Raw genomic sequence first — 20,017 nt, 5'->3', positions numbered from 1 at the left:
CTTTTCAGAATTATGTTTGTCAAGAAAAAGATAATGAAAGAAAAAAAATGCAGAAAGATTTAGAGAGAGAATTGAGGAAGATATTATATAAGAAAAAGAAATGAAGCATGCCTTTATCTCTATCCCAGTATATGTGTAACCTATGTGGCAAAAAAAAGATGATAAAGGTAATAAATTTTAAAATTAAATTATTTTGGATATATAATTTAAAGCAGAGTTCTTTTGGCAATAAACGTCAAGAATTGAGCATAGACTCCACCAATTACGGAGCAACTGGTAATGGCACATCACTTATTTTAAGAAAAGTTTACAGTAACCATTGGCCCTTAATCCAATGGTCAGAAAAGAGCTCTTTCAAAAACTCTCATGTGCATCGGGATACAGAAAAGTGCAATAATGCACTTATCTAATTTGGTGGTTCATCCCCCAACCCCCATACAGGGGTCTATGTAGACTTTCCCTTCCAAAGAATAGAAGTAAAAATAGATTAAATAGTTGCAGCCGCAGACAAGAGAAGAAAATTTTATGGTCATCTTTATTCCCTCATCTTTATTTAGTACCAATATAGTCCCTTTAGAAATAATTTTCTCTTTTTTATATTCAGTCACTGATTGCCACATCATTGACAATAGTAGTAATTTACATTTTACATTATTAAGGTTGTGTTTGGATTGCATTTTCCGTGATTTTTCATGGAAAAATTACTGTAGCGATTTGATGTATGTGAGGGAAAAAGGTAATAGGGAAATGTGATCACAGAAAACGACGTAATTTTTCGACGGAAACCGGCAATCCAAACAAGGCCTAAATTGTCGCAATTTAAAGGTTAACACTCTTTTATCATCCAACGGTAAATTTTAAGTTGAGGGTTTATGATGCCTAAAAGGTAGATCAGATTTTGGTCGGTATGACAAATTTACGCTCTTCAAAAGTGAACCTGAATTTTGGCCAACAATTGGGATAAGTTACTAAATAATATCCATGGCAATTACGGGTGTGCATATGATCTGTTGTTCGAAAGACCGCGTGGACACTAACTTGCATCCAGTGTATGGTAAATTTGTGTTCAATATTTGACCAATATATTAATTGGGTCCCAATGTTTCGTCTAAAGCAAATTGGTTCCTAAAGATTTTGATTTTAGGCATATTCATGATAATTAATGCAAATTCAAGGATGACTAATGGTATCAACAAATTTGAATTCACACTTTTAATCTCTGCTATTTTGATTTTAAATCATTATATTTTTCTAAATTTTAAATAGCAATATTAAGAGCTGTAGGAAGAAATGGGATGTAAATTAGAATAAAATTGTATTAAATGGATAATAAAAATTCTAATTATATTTGTTTTTCTTCTATTTTATTTTTATTTAATTTATTCAAACCACTAATATCTCCATACACTTGTATTCTCTTTTGCACAGTTGGTCTCAAATTTTTTATGTTTGATGTTTGAGGAACAGTAAAAAATTTTGCTGAAGTTTCAAATTGGACTTCTATCGTGAGATATATACTTTTGCACGGGAAGTATTCATTTAATCATGAAAGTTGCCCTTCTTGTTAGCAACAACATTGGAACTTCTCCTAGCCCTTATGAACCCTTCTCCTCTGGTGCGCGCGCGCGCACACATATATATATATATATATATATATATATACATACATACACGCACACACACATACATATATATATATATAATGAAATTATGATTTTTTTTCCAATTCAATCATGTGCTGTGTATCCGACTCATTTGATGGATTGAAGATCTTATTTCTTCTTCTTTTTTTTTTTTCTAAATAACGTTGTTGTAGCACCAGCACAACCTATAAATAAATGTGCAAGTTTTGTAAGGTTTTATATTTTGTTGACTAGTTGTAAATGTTTGGTGTGCAGGAACAATTGTTGTGAAGATTTGACCACCAATTGGAGATACATGACAACATACATTTCTTTCTTCAATAAGCATTGCATATCAGTGAACTGATACAAGCAAGGATGGTTGCAACTCACAAAGGACAACACAAGAGAACATAAGACATAATTAGCTAACAAATCTAGTACATAGATTTGCAGAAGCCATGACCATCTTATTATATATTACAAGCATGAAACCAAATCAAAAGTACTTCTTAATTCTTCCCCCCAGTGATTTTTTCTATAACAAGTGAAGAGAAAGCTGCTTTTGGGGTGTTGTACCAGCTTTGTCTTCAACAGGTACAAGGGTCACATTTGCAGTTTGCACCACACTTGCAGCCATGACCTCCTTCAGCTCCAAAGCTTTTCTCAGCATACTCATCAGAGTATCTGCATCAGTGGTAAATCAAAAAATATGAAGTTATTCTTTGGTTAAACTTATAAAGGGCATCCCAATAAAGCAAGAAAATAATTGTGATTTCAAACGTACGTCTTTTTTGGTGCAACTCCCTCGATGATGGTCACACTTGTGACCTTTTCCACATCAGCATACATTTTTCTGCCAGAGGAAATAAAGTTCAAAGAGAAAATTGAGCTCAAATGTTCAACAGATTGAAGCAAATCAGCCATTTATACATGAAAACAACGTGTGGAGGGGGCTTTATTTATAGTGAATTTTTAGTAATTATGCTCGAAAGATTTGCCTAGGTTGCATGCACAAAATGAAAAAAAAAAGTTAGTGGGCTTGAAGTTAGGAGGATGTTTGAGCACAATGCATGATGATGTAATTGCAAATTTTTGACATGAGGAATGAAAGTTCAACTGGGACTAAATCATAACACAAAAAAATATGCTAGCCATGACCAGATTTAAGGTTACAAGAAGAGTGAAAATCTTCTAATTAACCAATATACACATGACCATGTTCAACAAATACCATTAATCAAGGGCTAAGCTAACACATCTGTCAAATGGGATTTTCAAAATCTAACAGTTGGATAAATTATAGAGAAAGTTCTGATTTTCAACATTTGTATATACTCTAAAGTGCTAATTTTCGGTTAAGTACGGGAAAACTTATTTATTCTTGGAGAAACAAATTCGAGAAACTTTACCCGCAGCCATTGCCGCAGGTGCAGCTAGAGCCACAGTTGCAGTTGCCACCGCAAGACATCTTCACAAAAAAAGTTTTGAATCTGTATTAAATTTAACTCAGTAGTCAGTGATATTGATCACTCTAGTGCGAGTTTTTTCTGGTGGAGTTGCTGGCTACTATTTATAGTGCAACGGGAAGAAAATTCTTGACAATGATTTGGACACGTGTACCAATAGATGTGAGTTACGTAAACTAATCAAATTGATTAGCCTGCTATTTATCAAAAAGCCTGTCGTTTTCTACGCTCCGGCGCATTTATTTATGGGGCGCAGGGGGCGGCAGCCCCGAGCCCCTTCCAAGCCACCCGACAAATTTCGTATCAAAATACTCATTTGTCAAACGAGTCATGCTTAAAACTCAATATTACACAATTTATTTTTATTTGGACATTTCGTGGTAAACACTCTATATGAGATTTTTTTTTGAGACGATAATTATTATATAACATATCTATCCTAAATTACAGGGGAGGGGCAGTCTAAAGAGATTTTGTATTAGGAGTTAGTACGTACACACACCTTATTCGATCAAGAGAGTGTTTTGACATAATTTTTAAACTTTTTTTTGCTGCAAATGAGATTTAAATTCCTACCTATAGTCCAAGTCGGATCTTAAGACCCACCTTGATGCCCAATGAACTAGGCTCAGTGGTTAAACACTCTTCTATATGATTGGCTTGCTGTTTTTTAACTTACCTAAGTGAAGCATTGTTTAGTGATATTCAGTCTTCTAGACAAAATATGGTCCTTGGTTTAAGATTAACAATACATATTTTCTGATTTTCAGGAAGCATAATTTTTAAACGACAAAAAGACTAAAACTTAATTTGGGTTCTGTAATTTGTATGGCAATCGTTTTCGCAATTAAACCTGGGACTTGTTAGGTCTAAGTTTCCATCACGTCCAAAACATAGGGAGCAAAGTTTCAATTTTACTTGTGGTTTCTATTCAGCCACATTATTTGTTCGGTAAATGGGGTTCAAATGGTAATTTGGAAGACCAGAGTCACCTAACATTCTTTCTTATAAAGCTAGGCATAAATCGAAGTATGCCTTCAAATTTTTTCGCATTCATGTTTGGCAAATAAATTTTTGGCCAAATTTGTCTGCTACAAATTTTTTAACAATTTTATCAACAGTAATCTCAAAAACTTTTTAAAGTTCTTAAACTATATATTTCAAAATATCCAAAAATTTACATATTTCAAAAAATTTTCTTGCAACTTCTACAGTAAAGTACAGTAAAATTTTAGACAAACACAAAAAAAACTCATTTGCTAAACGGGACCTTTATTTGAAAGTAGCTTTCCTTAATATGATCTTACCCATTTTCATGTTTTAATAAAACGGGTTACTACAACTAGGGATATGGATTAAGAATATTCAAAATAGAATAGAGCAATAAAAAGCTAGCTTAAAAATGAGATAAGCTAGTTCCACGCTCTTTTCCAATTAATGTTGGTGTTCTTTAAAAATGATATTAAAAAAAAAAATCCTAGGATCGATGCAAAGATATATTTTACATAAATAAATGAAGGGAATCGGTTTCATCCTTCACATTTCACAAAAATATTCTTTTTGTCTCTCACTTTTAAAATGAAACAATTTCGTCCTTGACATTTAAAAACTGAAATTATTACATCCCTGAACCCAAATTTCAATCTGAATCAAACCACTAATAAACCTGATTACAAATTTTGGAGGTGTAATTGGTAGATCACTTGGTTAACTCAACTTGATATTCATGTGAAATTTAATGAATCTAAAAAGAAAAAAATAAAAAATTATAACATAAAAAAAAGATTAATCTTTTTTGCACTATCATTGTATACACTGACGGTTTTATATACCGCCATATCATTTTAATTTAAATTTAAATACCAAATTTTATATCTATGATACACATCTAGATTCGCAATCGGATATACTAACGGTGCATGAAAAGATTTATAAAAAAAAAACTCTATTATTCCAAGACAAAGAATGGCCTTTTATGTTATAATTTTTATTTTTTTGGTTTAATAAATGTCATGTGAATATGATGAAGTTGACCGAATGATCTATCAATTCTATTTTCAAAATTTATTACTGGGTTATTGGATGGTTTGATTCAGATTAAAAATTAGGTTTAGGGATGTAATAGGTTTAATTTTTAAATGGCAGGGACGAATTTGCTTCATTTTAAAAGTAAGGGGCGAAAATAATATTTTTGTGAAATGTGAAGAATAAAACAGGTCATTTTCCCATAAATGAATTAGTGGGCGATTATGAGGACTAAGATTTCTTTTTTACTATGATTAAATTTTGTAAGAATAAGAAACAATGGAAAAAGGTTTTTTTTTTCTTGCTTATAATAGGATTAAAAATTATAATGAGTGAAGAGAATAGAAAATGATCAGATAATTAGGGGGCTTATTTAATATGTTTTTAGGCCTTAGAAGTGGGACAATCGATTGTCACCCATCATCATCGCTTATATTCACGGTAAGAAATATTGCCAGTCCCACCAAAAGTACGGTGTCATCATCCCTTTGAATTTGTCAAAAGTGCCGGCGGCATGCGCCTCAATTCCAAAATCCAAACAAGAATTCAACCACATTCTTCTTGTCTATGGACTATGACCACTGCACAACGCTTGAGAATCTCTTTCAAGATTGTGGGAAATGGTAGCAATGTCCATGATTTTCATCGCACGGGCAAAACAACTTCAATTTTTATTTTTTTTTACCGATAACATCTATATTATCCTATTTTATAAGAGAGGAAGAAATATTATATAAAATATTAGAGAGAAGACAGATTCACGTGTTTAGATTGTAAATTATTACATCTTATTTACATATACTAATTTATTTGTATTATCAACACATTTTTCAATCATCTTTTTATCTCACATATATTATATTTAAAAAATACTACAATAGTATTTTTTCATAAAATTATCTCAAATAATTTACTATCCAAACACTTGACAACATTTATATTATCCTATTCTACCTAGGAGAGGAAAACCAACTGAAATGTACAAGAGATTAGAGAGAAGACAAACTTATCTGTATCAAAGGAAATCATCGACCTAAAAATTAGAGAGAAAACAGACCTATCTATATCAAATGACAAATGAAATCATCCACCTACAATCCAAAAAGGAATTTTAAATTCTTAGCTAACTTGTCTTAGGTTAACTCTTTTTTTTTCCAACCCAACCCAACACTCCCCTCCCCTCGGTTACAACTTCAACTTAAAGCAGGCAAAAAGGATAATATCTCCCTATCATCATCTTCTTGCTCGAGGAAAAGGTGAAAAATATCGACAAGAAATTCCAGTTTATGTCTAAATCAACTCCACGGCAGTCGAGGAAGAATTGTAATTTGAAAGGAATGCCAAAAAAATAAGTGGCTCCTACGTTACCGACATCTGATTATCCAATCTATTAATATGCAACTTTCACAATGATTTTTGTCAATATGCCTGGATCATACAGTTCATGACACAGAAAATGCATAATTAGAGGCCCCTTTTTGTGAATGAAAAAGCTTTATTCTTCCAATCGCAGAAATTGGATTCTAATTTTCCACTTATGATGTAAAAGTAGCTGAATTTCGGACAGCCTCTGCTCAAGTAAAGACATGAGAGGAGTAGATGTGGGTTGGAAATTATTAAATTTCTTACAAATCCTTTGTTGGATGGCAGAAATTATTTGTGCAAATGAGAGGAAGAGATGATATTACAAATGATATATTGGTGTCTTAAATGAATGGCTACAAAGCGTCCAATGACTCTTGGGGCAAACTCATGCGGTACTAGGCATCACTATGTCTAGGAAATTTACTACGTCAAAAGGAACAACTACTTGCATTTTTATTCACGTAAAAGATGATCACAAGTGTTTTCATTCAACAGCACTAACATGAATCTCTACAATTTAGTCAATTACAATGTCATCCAACTTCAGTTTACATGACTCTCCTTCGTTTACAAGCATCCTGAGACCATCTTTTAGTTCTGGTACTCCTTCCTCGAGAACAGCACAAACTGGAAATATAGGAACTCCAGGCGCTCTCTGTTTCAGTTCTTCATAAACTTCTTCAGCCCCTGCTTCATCAATTTTATTTGCTACTATCAAGGATGGCCGATTGGACAAACCCTGACGATAAAACTCAAGCTCCAAAATTAGATCCTTGAGCTGTTCCCAGGGTGGAATACCTTTTCTACCATCCAGTGCAGCAGATAAGTCGAGAACATAAGCCAGTACTTTTGTACGTTCTATGTGACGAAGAAAAGCATGCCCAAGCCCACGATTTTCATGGGCTCCTCTAATAATTCCTGGAATATCAGCCACTGTGATAGAAAGATCCTCATAATTCAGATTTCCTAAGTTAGGCCTCAATGTTGTGAATGCATAATGTCCGACTGCAGGTTTAGCCCTTGAAATTGCTCCAAGAAGAGTACTTTTACCCGCATTTGGCATCCCTACAAAGCCAACATCAGCAATACTCTTCAGCTCCAATAAAAGAACCACCTCAGAACCAGGCAGGCCCACACTGGCAGATGCATGATCTTCGTCGTTGTATGCCTCATGCTTTGGCGTCTTCCTAGGAACTCTTGAAGAAGACACATTGCCTAAGCCACCATCACCTCCACGAGCAACAATTATTCGTTCTCCTGGTTCTGTCAATTCAGCAACATTATACTGGATATCTGCTGCTGCCTTCAATTCTTCTTCGGATTCTACTTCAGACATAGCATCATCATTGTCTTGACCTTCTCCTGCGCTACAGCTTTCTTCCCTCCAGGACTTAGTTGCTTCTTTATTGCTGGAAGGTGTGACTTGAGGAGGAGATGAAGCATATATTATTTCTGCTTGCTCTTCTGCAGCAGATACTCCAATGTCAGTTCGTACACAAGAAGATGATTTGACATCACTCCTACTGATCGATTCTACGGACTCCACATCCAGTGAACCAGGAATTTCCCAGGGGTCCAAAGGTTCAGAAAAGCTTTTCTCCACTGCAGAAGGAATTTCTCCCTCCATAAGATGTATTACGGTACCAACAGGCACTTGGACAACCTACAAGACCAGGGTATTTCCAATCAACCAACAAAATCATATTTACTTAGTAAGCTAACAACAGATGATGATGAATCCTATCAAGATGATGAAAGAGAAATAACAACCTTGTCGCTGCCTCTGCTACCTATCATATTTTTTGAAGCACCGTGACCACCTCTTCTTGCATTCTATTAAGACACAATAGCAAATCAGCAATTCAACCAATAAAGAAACATCAAAAATAAACAAAATGGCATCAAGTGAAACTTGGAACTTAATTCTATGCCAGACAAATAATGCTACTCTTAGACAAAGAAAACATACAACATGATGTTGCAGACCGCTGAAGTCCCAAAATGAAGGCGAACATTCTAATATTACATCACCACCTCTTCCTCCATTTCCACCTACATAACGTCCACAAGTACATCAGAAGCGCTAATATAGTTTAATGACAAGAGGAGACTATAGATTGCTTTTCAGAAGATTTTCATGCCTGACATTATCTACAAACTTGTGCACTGGAGAGGCTTATACAACATAACATCAAACTGCAAAGAACGCTACTGTCATTTCATTAAGAGAGGTTGGTCTTTGTAATTCTGACAATTATTTTTACAATTTATAGAGGATGCATTTGTAGAATCTGGAACAAAAGGAATAGTATCACTACAGAAGGTCATTAAGCACTATTTAGTGAATAGAACCAACCATCAGGTTTACCACGCCGATCATGCCGGCTTCGACGGAAGCTGGTACAACCATTGCCCCCGTCACCGCCTTTAGCCCAGAGCCTAAACCGGTCAATCATCTTGCGCTCCTGCAACAAAAAGATAAATAGATAGAAACATATTTGCGTACAAGAGCATTTTTATGTATTAAGACTAATTAAATCAAACTGAATATGCAATTAAACCAAGAAAAATTCATAAACAAGTAACCAATTCATACAATGTGATGATGTAAAATAAACTGTTAATTGCAAAGCATCATGCACTCATGCAGCACAGCAAACAGTACATGCACATGATGCAACAATCCAGAAAGTGAGCTGTGAGAGGGAGGATGGAAGTGTGAAGACCTGCAAAGGGGCAAGCTTTGATTTTTTGCAAGGAATATCAGATGAAAAGCGCATCTGCAAAATGCTTGATGATCTAGAAAACCTTCCCACAATATCCAGATATTCAAGGGGTTTCCGACCACGTAACCACATCTCAATGCCTCAGTGTCCTGAAATTCTCTGAGGTTCTACAGCCACGTGCAGACAAGAAAAATGTTATACGTCTCGCACCTGGAGTGCATTAAATCATTGAATCTCCTGAAGCGAACTCTCCAAGAAGACTCTGCTTCACGAAGAGCTCTATTTGTGGTTGAGCCGTATTCAATGTCTCAGCTCTTCCAATGCCTGTTTACTTAAAATCTAAGTTATCTTTATTTGAGTCTTATATTTCAACTGCATTGACCAGTGACTGAAGTCTGCATGAAGAGAAGAAGTGAGAGACTTCATTGATTGCTTAAAAACAAGCACTGGAGCAAAAACATACAGGCATAAAATTCCCACTTCAAGGAAGAGGATATCAAACACCGAAAATTCCTGTGCAATCGATAACCGTTCACCGATAATTCCAGCGCAATCAAAGTTTAGAGCTCAAGAAATATCTTATCTTTGCGGAAAAATATTGAATAGGTTTTTTTATCGGTCCGAAAGTCTATTCAATAACCCTTCACTCATGAACTCTGCTAAACAAAACTTAAGCTTATCCGAACCATTTGTCCTCGGCTGCAACAATTTTGTTTACCCATTTACCAAGGTATCAGGCTACATCATGATTCAAATGGTAAATACATTAAAGACCAAGACTCTTTCTGGCACCGTATATAGCCCCAAGAACAGTTGCTCCAAGATGAAATTTCAGTTCCTCTAACGCAAACTTTTCTGCTATGATTGTTAGCACTAGTGAGACCCAATAAGTGCAAAACGCAGAAAACTTTAGGGAATGAACTACATAGCAAGTAGAAGTTTCTATGGGACATTTCATCAAACAGAGCAAACGCACGATGGAAAAGGAAAACTAAATTTACACTCTTGCAAGTGAGAGAAATATAAATCAACACCTGAAGATTCTTACTCGAGAAATTTTGTATTTTGTGGATAAAAAATGGTATTTAAACCAAGCTGTGATTCAAAGAAGTGCGCGACTCTGGGACGGACGAGAGGTGCGAAAGAAGATGACTGCTAAAGGCAACTTACCAGAGCACTGCCGGGTGCAGTCCGCGCATCATTTGACTGATACTATTCGTACTTTGCGGATTTTGATCCTTACCCGATCCGCATATCCATTGAGATAGAGTCGGGTCAATGGATATCCATCTTAACCCACTTATCATTTTAATTTTTTTAAACAAATTATTTATACTAATTTAATTTTATATTTTATACATTCATATAAGATTTAATAAAGATTTTTTTTCGAAAAAGTCTTTCACCAAGAAACAAGCATGCCAATAGAATACAGGAAAAAATAAAAAAATTAAAAGAATTTAAAATCAACAAAAGCTTGAAATGAGTAGCATATTTTTTTAAATATATGTTCCACATTAATTAAACTCTTTTTTATAAATATAAGATCATGAAATCTACAAATGAATCTTGTAAATAAATTATAGTCTCTCATATTTGTAATTCAATTTGTTCAATGAAATTGCTTATTTAACTCTAAAAATATTAATTTATAATATGTGCATAAAAATAAAAATAAAAATAAAAATATATATATAATATGTGCATATATATATATATGCAGAGTGGATCGAATACCTGCGAATTTTTAATTATGTGACCCTAATCCGTCCAGCGTCTAAGCACGCAGGTATCCGACCCTCTTTTAATCCGATCAAATAATATGGATCGAATATTCTAATTTTCAAATCGAATCGAATTGGATGCGGCGGATTTTTGGATTAGCAAGTAATTTTTGCCTTTTTCGAAATGCTTCTATAAAAGCTAACTGCTAAAGGCGGCATTCTATTGCTGGTGTAACCAAGCACGCCTTCTTTTTCTCTCTCGCCAGTTAACAACGCCTTCAGATTCATTCCGTCATCTGAAGCTGACAGAAACAATTGAGGACTGCTAAAGGCGTTGTTCCTTCTATGGACATCAACCACGCCGTATAGTATTCAAAGGCTTAATATGCATAGGACACCGTAGTTAGTCATTGAAATTTTATCACGCCTTCATTTCAGACATTTAAGTGGTACTTCTTAGTTGTATGTAGTAAATTAACTCCATGGACCTTCTGCACCATCAGCGACCTGAGGATTGAATGGCTGAATTTGAATAGCAAGCCATTACATGTGGCAATATTGTGTAAGAGAATTCATTCTGTCTACGAATATTGTGAAGTGCACACCCTTGCCAAATCAAGAAGATAATGCTAATCCGATATCAAATTTTGTTGCAAGAACTGCTATGTACATGAAATAAATGCTATCTGCAGATTCTATTCTGATTGACATACACCAATAGACAAACTTTCAGCAGTTTTTCCAGAGGTAATGAACTGACGATCACTTCTTTCAGTAGATTTTATACACTGAAGTATGACTACTGCACCGACTAATGATGTGATCCAGATTTGCTGCTGCAGTATTGCAAATGCTTTACAGGAATCTATTATGTAAAAGGAAAAAGAAAAGAGAAAATTTTGTACAATCAACAAATGCTTCAGTCATAACTCATAAACGCTCTGCCAATTGCGGAAACTGCTGCAGTAACCAAGTGACACCTCTAATGGCAACCTGCATAGCCAGAAAGGTAACTAATGTAAACGTGCCTGGGAACGCTTGAGACTTGGGAAGGGGGTATTGAGGGGTGGTGCCTGGGAAGAACCTTTAGACAAAGATACCATCCATTTATACTTTGAGAAGACTTGAGCCTAACAAATGCGCTAAAGTGATCGACAATTGAGCAAGCTTGACTATCACTATGTTAAATGTGTATTCATAGTTCAAGTGATGTATTAGATACCAATCTGCGTGCCAATCTTTGTAACAATATTTGCAATCCCAACCTTAAACGAATAGAGTGAAACAGAAAACCAACACTTTTTAAGCATTGACCAGTGAAAGAGCCTAACAGGAAAAAGTGATGAACAAATTAAGACAAGAGATATGACAGAGTAAGTAAATAAACTTTTGAAGCTTTCTAGCAAGAATCAGGAATGCAAGAGAATCAAATAGCAACAAGGACTGTACAAAAGCCTGAAGGAGCTAAACTGTAGAGATCTTGATAGTGATGTAACCTTTTTGCAACTAAAATAGTTGATTAATTTCAATATTCCTGTATGTAAAACAGACCAGTTGGAGATGTTTTAGTGCTCATATAAATTTGGCAAAATTGGTCAATGCGATTATTTAAGGTGAAAAAGAGCAAAATATAGCCGCTATTGTCATTTCAAATGCGAAAGACATCAGAGGGTATGCTCTTTTGTTTCTTCAAAAAATTCAATTAAGAAAGGAGAAGACTTGGGCTGACGATGGAAGTTTATCAGACTCTTAAACTAAACTCAAAAATTGTGGTCCCAAAAACTGAATGTCTGAAACAGTATCTCCCTATTCATAAAGTGGCAGGGGCAAGCAACGGGAAAAGGTTCAAATTTTAGCCAGATGGTCATTTACATCAACTGGGCATTTAAAGTCTATTGTATCAACAAAAATTCCTAACAGCCGAAACCCATGGTGTAGTTAAACTCAAAATTCAGTGTGATGTAATTTAAACTCAAGTTGCGAAATTCTCAATTGCTCTTTTCAAGACTTAGGTGCAGTCCAAATTCAAGCAACATGCCGACTATTCAAACAATGAAACCATAATAATTGAGCCCTCACTGGTAGTAGTGATCCCTGCAAGAACTTACCAGATAATAGCTGAGAAGCCACTGATTGGTTTCTCAACAATTTTTGCTTTAAAAATATGAGAAGCAAGTGGAGAAATCAATTTAAAATTTGAGAGATTATTACTTTTAGTTCTTTGAATTTGTTGTTGCTAAGCACGATATGAGCTATCTTGTATCATTTACATTGGCTCAAACAGATATTAACTCATAAACCTTCAAAAACACATGCACCTGAGGTACTTGTTTTCCTTTATTTTGTTCTCAAGGGACTATGAAATCTACTGTAGGTGTTGTGGCTCATCTGTTATTGAAGCATGCTTCCTAACCTTTTTGTTTGCATGTATAGAGAATATGTGGAATTGAACTGTTTAAGATATTTAGCATTTGAAATAGGTCAAAATGGATAGAAAAACAAATACCAGAGCTGACTCTCCTGGCTTTACTGCAGGTTCCACACTGTCTCTAACATAACTGCATAAGTTTAAGATCAGTATCACAATAACAAGGTAAAACAAAAAAGTGACAATTTTATCGAGGTGTGTATTTCCTCTATATATTTTATTATCAGTCATAAGGCACTACAACACACAGTTTCTCCGAGGCAACAAACTCTGAAGCATGAAAGCAACTAAACCATTTTGGATGGGAAAGATTATCACTTAAATTGAATAACTTGGCTATCTGTTTCCATATCATACATGACATTCTCCACAAGACAGTGAAGATTGAAGTTAAAATTGACCACTCTTTAGATGAAAATCTAGTATAAAAACCACTGCAAATATCATGAATTTTCCAGATATAGCTTACAAAACAGAATCATGACATTCTCCACAAGACAGTGAAGATTTAAGTTAAAATTGACCACTCTTTAGATGAAAATTAACTATAAAAACCACTGCAAATATCATGAATTTTCCAGATATAGCTTACAAAACAGAATCAATGAGTCCAATGCTAAATAATTTATATGGAAAGATCCAAATTCTACAGATGAGCTGGGATTCAATATCTTCCAGGAGATAAAAGGCCAGTGTGGGTAACTTCATTGGAAGGGGAAGGCATCTATTCAGACGCTGTATACCAATAAGACTAAAACCAAAAGGCATATTGTTCCAGGTGAAGCAAGTTTCTGCTACATAGGCTGTCATCCATGTTGAGAAATGCTTTTCTGCTAAGCTACAAATAATATGTAAAGTTGCCATAATATAAATCTTTCTTTCTCTTCAACTTCTACTACTTTCAAGTACAGTGACATTGCCAAAATCATTTTAGTTTGAGGGAAATGCTCAAACAACCAATACATGCTAAATCAGGCATTTGATAGAGTAATAAGAACATATTATCGCCTTAAACAGTTCCCAGTTTGTCTTCTCTAGGTGTAAATCAGTTTGAAATGGAAAGCATAGAGATGGGACATTATTCAACTTATCACAATTCTTTATTCTTTTGCCACATACTTGAAAATTTTAAAGCCGTAACTGCCCAGGGGGTAAAATGCTGAAAAATTCATCCGAAACTTAGCACGCATCAAAGCCCAACTTTTCCACTTACATTATTTGTCTCTGGCCATTCATAACTTCTAATCGATAAAAGCTGCAACCCTTGCTAAATGGAAAAGGCTTTCGTTTCCACTCTGCCAGCAGTTTTATCTTCAGCCAAAATTTGGTGCTATTCAATTGGTAAAAACCAGCAAATAAGAGGAAAAAAGCAGGACATACCCAAGTGCCATGTAACCCCCACACGAGAAACATCATCCTCAGATATATCATCAATAACAAATTGCAGATCAGTGCTGATAGAATCAATGAACTTCTTGAAGAAATCTAGGATTGCCTGCAACAACATCATGTTAATCTACTAAAGCTTGCCGGGAAAACAGAACATAGTTATCAATGGTGCAATTATGGGCTGTAGCAAAATAATTGATGGTAGATTTCAAAGCATACAGGGTCTTCACCTGGGTAGACAGAATAGCATTCTGATGGAATACCCAAAAATCATCCCTAGGTATGATTAGGCATGTTTGAGTATTAGAAACCAGTTGTCGTGTAATTTCAGTAGCATTACTTGGAAGTCTCAGTTTGCTGCCTTAACCAAATTGATAAAAAAATCCACACAAATCACTTCGATCTGAGCTTCAACTGATTAATTTGAGCTCAATCTAATTAGGCAGTCAAGCTAGCCTCCATAAAAGAGTTAGTAAACTTGAGCTTGAACCATAACAACAATGTAATTGAACGTATGCTTCAAGCTGGAGATTTTACTAGGTATTTGTGCAAAAGCATTACTCTCGATTTCTACTTGGGAAAAAAAAAAAAAATCGTTCACCAAATAATCATCTAAAATATCTGCAAAAAACTGTCCACTCCCACTTCATACCATATATTTGTCACACTGCACATTTGTTGTTTTTTCTGGGTAGACCTACTATTTTATAGCTCCGTAACATCTTTCAACATCAACTAACTTAAAACATAAAGAGAGCGTTAAAAAGCAATGGTTGTATCATGTATGAAAAACTGCTACTCAATAACCAATCTTTTTTATTAGAGAATCTGAACATTTCCGGTAATAAAGGATCTTTCTTCCTCGTTTCTATAGTAGAGTTCGGCTCCTGTCGTCCCCATTCTTACTTCCCATCCCCTCCCTCTCTACTATGACGTCCATCCATGGCATCCTTACCTTTTCATTTTCTTTTTCTTAACTACAAAATTTCTAAACATTCACACAAGCCTTGTAATTACGTTAATACGAGCTTGAAAAGCAAAGATACATTTCCCAGTATTTTTGCATACTCTGGTACTTATCAGATATCAAAATAGGATAAAGAGGTATAATCAGATAACAAGCAGTAGTTACTGATCAGTGGTCACCTTCCGGCCGACAAAGGGTTGAGGGAAGATAAGGTCCTCATAAACACAACTCTCAGCGATAAGGTTCTCAACTGAGCCCAAATCATGGCCATTGATTCCTTGATAAAACTTCCTGACAACAGTTGAAGCAGAATCTAGTGAAGTTAAAGAGGTTTCGACCACCCCTTGGTTGCTGCTGGTGGCACGTAGAACCCACTTCCTTTTAATTTGACCGCCGCTACTAGTAATGGAATAATAACTCCTTCCCGTGGCATAGCAGCAGTTGTTGTTCATGTCGTGGCTGTTAACGTTGTTGGAGGGAAAGACAAGGAGGTTTGTTTTCAGATGGAGGGGAAAGTAGGATGTGGTGGTGGAAGTCATCATCCTCATTGGTATGCTGATTCCTTCCTATTGGACCTCCAGTGAATGTTGATTGATGATGCACTTTCGATTGTTCTTCAATGGACGCTTTTTTACTTTTTAGCGGCTTTGGTTGTTGACAAGAGGAAGTGGAGCATTTGGCTGCCCAGACGTACGTTTAAGGAGTATTTTCGGGACAAAATTACGAAGAGAAATAACGAGAAAATTTGGAGTCCTAAAAATTTTGATTTGAACGTGCCGTATCAATTTCCATGGTTAGTGGCGGTTAAAAGATAACAATCAAATTTGAAAGGTTAGAAGTAGAGGTGTAAACGAATCAAATCGAATTGAATTTTGATCTAATTGAGTCGAGTTTTAATATAATTTTATAAAATTTAAACTCGAGAAGGAGTTCAAAATATGAGTTCGAGCTTAAAAAAATAAAAAAATAATTATTTTATTTTTAAAAAATAAATAAAATAATATTTTTAATAAATAATAAAATAATAAAAATATATATATAATTTTATTATTAAAAATATAAATATATATATATAATCAAGCTCGAGCGGATTGCAGGCCTAAGTAGAAGTTTCACGTTTTTATTCATCTGTTAAGACATTTAGGTTAGAACTTTCAAGTTTTTATTCATCTGTTGCCATTTAAGCAACCATTGCAGAAGATTGAGGATTTGATTAAATGCTAGAGAGGAATTACCCCATTCCGATTGGTAATCAAATTCCCTGTTGAACTAAAACTAAGCCTTCTCGTGCTTCGTATTTGATTTTGATCCGCTTACTTTCTTCCCATGTTTTCTTATGCCCAAAGGTGCCACTAGGTATCAGTTTGTTGCTGCTCAGGTTTGCTTGAAAACCGCACTTACATTCATAAGAAAAGCCATCTGGCAACTCATTACAGGCGACCCTCCTCATTTGTGGCAAATCAACTTGCCCTAATTCTGTGTGTGAAGTGGGCAACGAATCACAATCAGATGATCTACACATAATGAGTTAACAAAATCCATATCAGATGATGTACACTTTACGAATGGTTTTACAAATTTAGCATCCACTAACAGTCGCTAACTTTCATTTTTACCATTAGTTGCTAACTTTCTGCTAATAGACCAAATTAAAGATTGTCATTACCATTGCTGAGTTACCTGTCTACCGCACAAATGCACCAGCCATAAAAAAAAAACTGACAGTGACTAGGAGTTGCTTCAAACACAAAATATTCAGCAAAAAATATGGTATTGAACACAATTAAAAGGCCATAGTAACCGAAAAATTAAATGAAAACTGCTGCAATGGTTAACCAAAATTGCAATCTCATAAATATGGATCCAACCCATCACTATCTATTGATTTACTTGTAAAAAAGGTATAGAGTAAGAAGGCAACAACAAAAAAAGATGTCCAACAATGAAATCAAAGCATTCCATCAGAATACAACTCTACTGATTTACTAGAAATCCTCTCAGTCTCAATTTACGATTTACTAGTAACTAGAGGAGCAAAACCGGGAGCACGAAAACGTCGTCTAACTGTGAAGTCCCTCCCAATCCATTCAACCAGAGAACAACTCCTAACGGTTGGCTTTTGCAACCCTTTCAATCTCATCCTTCTTTTTGATTGCATAACTGCATGTTCACAAGACAGGAATCGGTAAATATAGCAAAATCTAGTCAAAACAATATACCAAATAACCGTTACAGACAATCATTTGGAAAGAGAGGGTCAACATAGTGAAGATACAGAAGATGCTAAACCCAAAACCAAGCACAGTAACCCCTTATGCAGATGGCAGCAGAAGAAAAGCTGAAAAAGAAACAGGTAGCAATTTACCTGTTAGAAGATCCCTTGGCAGCATTAATGAGTTCATCAGCAAGGCATTCAGCAATTGTCTTGATATTCCTGAAAGCACTCTCGCGCGCTCCAGTTGTGAGGAGATATATTGCCTGGTTTACACGCCTCAATGGTGAAATATCAACAGCCTGACGCCTCACAACACCAGCAGAACCAATACGAGTTGCATCTTCTCTTGGTCCACTACAAAAAACAGATAAAAAAAAAACATTAAAGAACTAAAGGATATAAATGAAAGCACAAGAATAGTTTATTGCACTAGAATACTAGTAGGCATAACAAATTTTTTTCTATCAGAAAATGTTTGACACAAACAAAAATTCCACTTCCCATTTCACCTTCCTACAGTCCCATAAACTGACAGCAAACTATTCTCACTGGTAATTTGATTCTCCAATTCTTCCCCCTTCCAGTGTAACAAGCAATCATCAAGCAATTCATATTACCTGTTTATGACAGCGTCGACAATGACCTGAATGGGATTCTGGTCAGTCAGCAAATGAATAATTTCCATAGCATGCTTGACAATACGAACAGCCATCAGCTTCTTTCCATTGTTGCGCCCGTGCATCATCAATGAGTTGGTCAACCTCTCCACAATTGGGCACTGGGCTTTCCTAAACCTCTTTACTTGGTACCTCCCAGCTGTGTGGGGCAAGTAAACAGGATGCTTGGCCGCAGTTGCAGTTATGTAATCATCAACAGAAATGTCACCAACCTGGATAAACCAAAATTCGCCAAAAGTTCAATAATTATCCTATCTTCCTTGATAGATCACAGCAGACTCCCGAGAGAGGAGAAATGTCACTAATGTAAATGCAACATAATTCATATTTAAGTGATCGCAAGAATCCCACTTTGACAAATATACTTCCCAGGAATAACATAATCTACAGAAAACTAATGGTCCAATAAAAGTACAGACCAAAAAGGATATAGAAGTTCGGAAGCGTCATCATACTATATTTCAAAAGAGCTAAATCTTAACGAGTCTAGTTCTTATTACAATTATTTGCTAAAGAATATGACCCAGCAAAATTGAAAGACTAATGGGCCTTTGCCCCTTAATTCCAAGTCACAACCAATAACCTTCTTGTGATTTATATAGTTTTCCTAAGTATTAATCCTAAAATTATATGAAAATGTTCATCCGAAGTCTACTAATTACTCTGATAGCATCTCTACCTACAGATTCTAATACAAGAAGTCCAGGAAAAAATTTAGATATGAATCATCTTCAAATACGGACCCCAGAAATGCAAGATTAGTTCAGCTCAACTCGAGAACACATCGATTCCAACCCCAACGTTGGGCAAAGTAACCAAGGAAGATAGGATTCCACCACAAACCTAAATAATAAACTATTTTTAAAAATCATCAAAATTCGTCTAGCAATTCTTTTCCTTCTGGATTTTCAACAATAAGGCGAGCAAAATATGTAGAACAAAAATAGAAAAGAACCAAAAAAATAAAAAAGTTAAAACAGTAAACCTGAACATCGTCGTAAGCCCACCGATTAAAGAGCAATACGTCACTGTGAACCTTCTTCTCCTCCTCACCTGCAGCTATCGCCATTGCTCTGTGTGTGTGTGTGTGTGTGTGTTGGAGGGGGAGGGGGGTGCGGGGGGTAAAGAGAAGGAATGATAAGAGTAGAAAAGAGACTGGAGAAACCCTAGGCGCGGAAGATCAGGAAGAGGGATTTTATTGCCCAATTGGGCTGTCTGAGCTCTGTGTTTTGCCCAAGCCTACTTTGCGTTCGAAGCCTACAACAACAAAATCAACTTCAGTTGGTTAGGGATCTTGAGTAATGGGACCCAAACTGATCCAGCCCAATAGTCATAATTCGTGTATAACTAAAAAGTTGGCTCATTACATCTGAAATTGTGTTGGTGAAACTTGGCCCATTTAACGCAGTC

General features: G+C 35.5%; 4 protein-coding genes across 7 annotated transcripts; all 4 read right to left on the bottom strand.

Annotated features, from left to right (window-relative positions):
* Positions 1 to 1,935: 1,935 nt before the first annotated feature.
* LOC113712375 (metallothionein-like protein type 2) lies at positions 1,936 to 3,184 on the bottom strand. Its single transcript, XM_027235774.2, has 3 exons — positions 3,035 to 3,184; positions 2,410 to 2,478; positions 1,936 to 2,309 (listed from the first exon to the last, which is right to left on the bottom strand). The coding sequence occupies exons 1-3, from the start codon at positions 3,091 to 3,093 to the stop codon at positions 2,213 to 2,215; spliced, it is 225 nt and encodes a 74-aa protein (XP_027091575.1). The 5' UTR covers positions 3,094 to 3,184; the 3' UTR covers positions 1,936 to 2,212.
* Positions 3,185 to 6,915: 3,731 nt separating this feature from the next.
* LOC113711113 (probable GTP-binding protein OBGM, mitochondrial) lies at positions 6,916 to 10,459 on the bottom strand. 3 transcript variants are annotated; one of them, XM_027234273.2, is made up of 6 exons: positions 10,378 to 10,459; positions 9,208 to 9,602; positions 8,838 to 8,946; positions 8,451 to 8,533; positions 8,252 to 8,314; positions 6,916 to 8,144 (listed from the first exon to the last, which is right to left on the bottom strand). In XM_027234273.2, the coding sequence occupies exons 2-6, from the start codon at positions 9,337 to 9,339 to the stop codon at positions 6,999 to 7,001; spliced, it is 1,533 nt and encodes a 510-aa protein (XP_027090074.1). In that variant the 5' UTR covers positions 9,340 to 9,602; positions 10,378 to 10,459; the 3' UTR covers positions 6,916 to 6,998. The 3 variants fall into 3 exon arrangements, with proteins under 3 accessions (XP_027090074.1, XP_027090075.1, XP_071923724.1); XM_027234274.2 differs by having other exon boundaries at positions 10,256 to 10,392; XM_072067623.1 differs by having other exon boundaries at positions 10,242 to 10,382.
* Positions 10,460 to 11,598: 1,139 nt separating this feature from the next.
* LOC113711624 (uncharacterized) lies at positions 11,599 to 16,410 on the bottom strand. 2 transcript variants are annotated; one of them, XM_027234777.2, is made up of 5 exons: positions 15,895 to 16,407; positions 14,740 to 14,854; positions 14,573 to 14,654; positions 13,438 to 13,489; positions 11,599 to 11,924 (listed from the first exon to the last, which is right to left on the bottom strand). In XM_027234777.2, the coding sequence occupies exons 1-5, from the start codon at positions 16,261 to 16,263 to the stop codon at positions 11,862 to 11,864; spliced, it is 681 nt and encodes a 226-aa protein (XP_027090578.1). In that variant the 5' UTR covers positions 16,264 to 16,407; the 3' UTR covers positions 11,599 to 11,861. The 2 variants fall into 2 exon arrangements, with proteins under 2 accessions (XP_027090578.1, XP_027090579.1); XM_027234778.2 differs by lacking the exon at positions 13,438 to 13,489 and having other exon boundaries at positions 15,895 to 16,410.
* A 1,136-nt stretch (positions 16,411 to 17,546) lies between these two features.
* Positions 17,547 to 19,780, bottom strand: LOC113710850 (small ribosomal subunit protein uS7). Its single transcript, XM_027233901.2, has 4 exons — positions 19,593 to 19,780; positions 18,548 to 18,819; positions 18,081 to 18,284; positions 17,547 to 17,875 (listed from the first exon to the last, which is right to left on the bottom strand). The coding sequence occupies exons 1-4, from the start codon at positions 19,674 to 19,676 to the stop codon at positions 17,821 to 17,823; spliced, it is 615 nt and encodes a 204-aa protein (XP_027089702.2). The 5' UTR covers positions 19,677 to 19,780; the 3' UTR covers positions 17,547 to 17,820.
* Positions 19,781 to 20,017: the final 237 nt, after the last annotated feature.

The sequence above is a fragment of the Coffea arabica genome, chromosome 10e, assembly GCF_036785885.1.
Source record: "Coffea arabica cultivar ET-39 chromosome 10e, Coffea Arabica ET-39 HiFi, whole genome shotgun sequence".
Taxonomy (NCBI): domain Eukaryota; kingdom Viridiplantae; phylum Streptophyta; class Magnoliopsida; order Gentianales; family Rubiaceae; genus Coffea; species Coffea arabica.
The sequence above is the reverse complement of the archived record's forward strand: the minus strand, read 5'-3'. Positions and strand labels throughout refer to the sequence as shown.